This window comes from Pyrus communis, chromosome 13 (genome assembly GCF_963583255.1).
Source record: "Pyrus communis chromosome 13, drPyrComm1.1, whole genome shotgun sequence".
Classification (NCBI taxonomy): domain Eukaryota; kingdom Viridiplantae; phylum Streptophyta; class Magnoliopsida; order Rosales; family Rosaceae; genus Pyrus; species Pyrus communis.
In genome coordinates, this window is record NC_084815.1 from 1,243,500 (window position 1) to 1,249,235 (window position 5,736).

The 5,736-nt window shown below is 36.9% G+C and overlaps 1 protein-coding gene across 1 annotated transcript; it reads left to right on the forward strand.

Annotated features, from left to right (window-relative positions):
• The first annotated feature begins 2,609 nt into the window (after window positions 1-2,609).
• Window positions 2,610-5,373, forward strand: LOC137712048 (fructose-bisphosphate aldolase 1, cytoplasmic). Its single transcript, XM_068451198.1, has 3 exons — window positions 2,610-2,758; window positions 3,659-3,886; window positions 4,204-5,373. Exons 1-3 carry the CDS (start codon window positions 2,731-2,733, stop codon window positions 5,022-5,024), a joined length of 1,077 nt encoding a protein of 358 aa, XP_068307299.1. The 5' UTR covers window positions 2,610-2,730; the 3' UTR covers window positions 5,025-5,373.
• Window positions 5,374-5,736: the final 363 nt, after the last annotated feature.

Genomic DNA, 5,736 nt, shown 5'->3' on the forward strand with positions numbered 1-5,736 from the left:
TTTGGCACCTTTAAATACAAAAGAGAAGATGGGCGTGACATAAAAATAAAAAAATTGTGGCGCATGATCCAAATGATGCAATTGATTTTGGTTAATATATGAATGCGTTGAAAGTTTGTTCGATGAGGCATATATAACAACTCTCGTTTTGACTTATAAGCAGCAACGAGAAATGCGGTGGGTGAGGCGACAAAGAACCAACACAAAGCATATACGATATGACTGTGCAAATCACAAATACATACATCCATAGATACATACATCCATAGATACATACATACATATATATATATATATATACATATATATATATAGACGCACACAATTAGTGACGGATCCTGAATTTTTCAACAATGGGGTCATGATTTTGACCAAAAAAAGAATTCATGGCGCCATTCTGTCGACCATCAATTGGGCACCTATCAAAATCTACCAACATTCATTGAAAGCTTGTGATAACATCTAACGGTAGCTGCTGTGTTCTTCTAGCATTTGCATCTATCAAGGTGTGCAGCGTGTGCCTAAGCTAGCAGACTGTCAAGACCTACCTGCCAAGACTTTTTGAGTGAAGAATTAGGTCGAGCATGTGGTGCACACCATTGGGTTGCACAGAAGAAAAAAGAGAAGGAAGACACGAGGAAAGAAAATTGGAGAAAGAAGAAGACAATAGGTTATAATTTAACGTTGTTCAGTCTCTCCTTAAGTAGGGTCAAAAGATAAATCTACCAGTAAGTACATATAGAGTTAGGAAGTTGTTGGGGTAATGAGTAGCCATTGACCCCAAAGTGACTCCGCTACTTCACATAATAATGCAGATGCTGCATTAGAATAATTTTATAGTAAAAATACAAATTCAATGACACTTAACACACGTTAAAATTTGACTATAGTTTATAGTAGTGATCTTACGGTATTCTAAAATCACTGTAACGTGTGTTTCTCTTCTTTAAGTTGGAACCCCTAAATTCTCTTTGTGTAGTGTAGGTACAATCGATCATATAAAGGAGAGACATTGAAGGGGTATTCCAAAGCGGTTGATGGTTGTTTATAGTTACAAAAACGAAGAAATTTCATTGGAAATAACATTCACGTTGTAAGTTTATGTATCCTAAAAGTCAAAACTGCCAACATTCGAGAAGCTAGCTACACACAATGCCATTCATTCAAGGGGTAGTTTTGACCGCTTTTTCTTTGTATACTTCAATCAATTTATGCAAAAACAAATTAAATTTGATTAGGCATAATAAAAAAAGAAGACATGGATCTCAAATATAGGAGGGATAAATACAATTTTTCTTGAAACATAGGCTCTTAAGATAGGAGATGTGGAGTCACTTAGTACTACGGTCTCGTGGTATTCCTCTTTACTTGTAAGTGGGAAGTCTTAGGTTCAGTTCTCATTAAAGACGAATTTAAACTGCTTTATTGCTAGCTCATTATGAGGCCTAACTCACTCTCACTCTCTTAGTGTAAATAATATCATTTGTTAAAAAAAAAAAATGATGTGACTATAATATCCTGTAACTTTAAATACATCAAAATAAAAATGAAGTAGATGAAGTCAATAAAATATACCATATGTTTCATTAAATCTCATCCATTTATTTCACGTTGTAGATTTTTCGCCAGATATTAATATAGGCTGAATAAAAAGACAAACATTGTCTTAAAAGGCCGGAACCTAGATTGCCGGTGCTGGTTTTGGGTATCACAAGTTCACAAAACCAAACCAAAGCCAGAGTCGCCTTCAAACCCCACAGGATTTGGTTGGCTGGTTCTCACCTTTTGACCACCTTCCAACCTACTTAACCTAATCACGGGACGGCAGCTGGTTTTGTGAAAACCTACCACCATACCTAATTACTTTTTCACCCTCCAATTAATTTAGGCACTAATTTTTATTTTTTTTGGTAATTAATATAGGCTCTAACTTAAAGGAAATATAAATGTGTGTGTAGAAAGTAAAAATTGTGTGCAGTTAGGGCCTTTGAAAGGCATGTGCATATTTCAACCGTCCCGCATGAATTTTCTCCTAATCAGACTAATTAATAAAAATTATTGTTTATTATTTGTTTTGAGAAAAATAATAAGTTCTACCTTAGTATTGTAAATCTAATGCAATGTACCTAAATTATTAATAATGGAAAAAAAAAATTGATATATGAAGACTCTAAAGAGTAACGCTATCGCAAATTTGTGTTGCAGTAAAATTAGGTCTAGCAATAACAACGAGTCTTATAAGCAATTGCAAAATCTACGTGATAATTTATGTTCTTAATCATTTAAATTAAGATATGTCAGTTAAAACCAAATCTAACTCATATGGAAAGATCGTGGGTAGTTAAATCCTAACTATTTCTAAATTTCATTGGAGATACTAAATTAATGGAGAAAACTATATTTATTTTCCTTTAAACTTTTTGGAAAAATAATTATTTCGTTTTGAATTGCTAGAGAATCCACCATAATGAATTCGTATATATTTATACAAAATAGGAAATAAATCTAGGTCCAATTAATGTCTGGAGGGCAAAATGGTAAACAGAAAAAGAGAAAATTAATAATAATTTATTTACGTGGGAAAGAAGGCAAGCAAGTAGAGCAACTTTCGAGCCGGACTCACATAAAAAGCCTCACCCACCCTTCACTTTCTTCCATCTTTCTCTTTATCTCTCAGAAAGCAACCAACTCGTCTTCTTCTTCCTCTCAAATCTTCAGCATCAATCAAACATGTCTGCTTACAGAGGCAAATACGCTGGTAATTTACTCATCCCCTTCACTCTGTGACCTGTTCATATCGATCTGTTTTTGCATATCTATATATTTGTTTTGATTAATTTCTTAGATCTGATTGTTCTTGTGCGTTTTCAAGATTTGATGCGTGAACCCATGTTTTTTTAAGTGTGTTGTGGTTGTTTAGTGATTGAATCTTACTTCTGTGGTCGAGATCTGACGGCCTGATTTGGGTTTCTTAGATACTGTATCGATTTCTTGCAGTATTCTGGTTTTCGGTTCTCAGAAAATCAATCGTTTTTGCTCCTGAAACTATTTTTTAGTATTTTGATTACTGAAATTTAGATCTAATCTGACTACGTGGTTAATATGCCTTCTGGGTTTTACTTTGTGAAGGTGGAATAACTGTTGACTTGGATTTTACTTCGAGGTTAAACTCAATTTTATGGATTTTGAGTCCTCAAATTTTCAAGTGTGTTTATTGGGTTTATTATTTTTTCAGTCAACTATTGGTATGGGATTCGATTGACAATGACAACGTTGTTTGGTACCAAGTCTAGATCTTTTGATCTAAATTGAAACCCTATATTTTTATGTTTGTGATGATCTACTTATTCATAGTACTTAACCCTCGTGAGTTCCTCCTTCTATTTGTTTATTTGTTGTTTTGATCTGAAGTTCTAATAGTTTTGGAAGCAATTAACATGTAGTAATTGGTTTTTTGATTTTGTTTTCGGTTGCACTACCCTCTTGACTATGAGGGGAATTTGGACTTGTCCTAACTTTATTGTTCTGTATTTTCTCGATTTTGGTTATTTAAAGTAGATTTTTCTCATTTTTGGTTATTTAAAGTAGATGTTTTGATGCGGGTATTTATAATTTGTGATTTCTGGTCTATGTTGGCTGAATTTTGTATGGCTTGCAGATGAGCTTATCGCCAATGCTGCCTACATTGGCACCCCTGGAAAGGGTATTCTTGCTGCTGATGAGTCAACTGGCACAATCGGCAAACGTTTTGCCAGCATCAATGTTGAGAATGTTGAATCAAACAGGCGTGCTCTTCGTGAGCTCCTCTTCACCGCCCCTGATGTGCTCCAATACCTTAGTGGAGTGATCCTCTTTGAGGAAACCCTCTACCAGAAGACTGCTTCAGGTATTTTTATTAAAGGTTCTAGGTTTTGATACTTTGGCATTCCACGATTATTAGTTCTGTTGTATTTGGAATCAATATATTATGTGCAGTGTTTATTTTGTTTGATCAATAAATCTGTAGAATTTGTATGTTTTTGTAAAGTTTTTTGTTTCTTCAAGAGGTAAAGCTGTAAAGAGTACTTGTTCTTTTTGTAATCCTGTTTTGACAATCCTCTGGTTGCATGAATTGTTACCCTTTTCCAATTTGTGCTCGCTTTGGATTGTTGTTATATTCTCAAATTTTCCATGGGATGGTACTCGTTGTATTATATTGTGCAGGCAAGCCATTCGTTGACGTCTTGAAGGAAGGTGGTGTTCTCCCTGGTATTAAGGTCGACAAGGGTACCGTTGAGCTCGCTGGAACCAATGGTGAGACCACAACCCAGGGTCTCGATGGCCTTGCCCAGCGCTGCCAGAAGTACTATGAAGCTGGTGCACGGTTTGCAAAATGGCGTGCTGTGCTCAAGATTGGCCCCAATGAGCCATCTCAGCTGTCCATTCAAGAGAACGCTAATGGGTTGGCTCGTTATGCTATCATCTGCCAGGAGAATGGTCTAGTCCCCATCGTTGAGCCAGAGATCCTGGTTGATGGACCCCATTCCATCGATAAGTGTGCTGATGTGACTGAGCGTGTTCTTGCTGCGTGCTACAAGGCTCTTAACGACCACCATGTCCTCCTCGAAGGAACTCTGTTGAAGCCCAACATGGTCACTCCAGGATCCGATGCCAAGAAGGCTTCACCAGAAGTGATTGCCGAGTATACAGTTCGTGCCTTGTTGCGCACTACCCCTGCAGCTGTCCCTGCTGTCGTGTTCTTGTCTGGTGGACAGAGTGAGGAGGAGGCTACCCTCAACCTTAACGCCATGAACCAACTCAAGGGAAAGAAGCCATGGTCTCTATCCTTCTCCTTCGGACGTGCTCTTCAGCAAAGCACACTGAAGGCATGGGCAGGGAAAGAGGAAAACATCCCAAAGGCACAGGCTGCTCTCCTGACAAGGGCCAAGGCCAACTCAGAAGCTACTCTTGGAACCTACAAGGGTGATGCCAAGCTCGGTGAGGGTGCCGCGGAGTCTCTCCATGTGAAGGATTACAAGTACTGAAGAAATTTACAGTTCTTGCTTCTCTTGTTTTGGTTTTGGACAACTATCTTGCGGTATGTGTATGGCTTTTGTCATTCTCGGGCGTATAGTGTTAGGGTTTTTTTTCGGATTTCTGTTCTTGATCTTTCTGATTTTAGGACGGTGGTAGAATAAAAGGCTTGAGGACCATTGGCATATGTTGAGTTTGAAAAATGTTAATTTTTCTTGTTCAAAAGAACTGTGTAGGTTCTTTTTTATTGCCTGAATTGAAGGTGGTAAGCATTCTAATTTCCAAAAACCAGTTTTTGTGTATTTGATTCTGCTCTTAATTACCTTATTTCTTGAATGGTTATATGCGTGTTCGTTGTCTTGTCTTTTAAATTTTAAGCTTTTGACATTCCCTATGGTTTTATTTGGAATTTTTATGTTTTTGAGCAAAATTTTCTCATATCCACATTTCATCCATCAACCTTTCTCATATCCATATATCATCCATCAATGTTTCCTCTTATTTACATGATATTTTCATCAATATTGATATTTTAAACACGGGTTATAAGTTTAGTATACTTATCCAATCCAGTTCTAAGTACCAAACGTTGTGCAAGTCGGAGTGTAATTGTATTTCGATTCCTTTGTTTTTGGAACATTGAGCTCTTCAAATTTTAGATGGATTGAGGAGTGAAATTCGAGTTGAGGTTTGGATCGTCGTAAGCTTCGGGTTTACCTTGTA

Excerpts from the sequence above, each read along its gene's own strand:
- LOC137712048 (XM_068451198.1), top strand. The coding sequence starts at position 2,731 with ATGTCTGCTTACAGAGGCAAATACGCTG. Across the intron at positions 2,759-3,658 it reads TTACAGAGGCAAATACGCTG|ATGAGCTTATCGCCAATGCT; the intron begins GTAATTTACTCA and ends TATGGCTTGCAG. Across the intron at positions 3,887-4,203 it reads CTACCAGAAGACTGCTTCAG|GCAAGCCATTCGTTGACGTC; the intron begins GTATTTTTATTA and ends TATATTGTGCAG.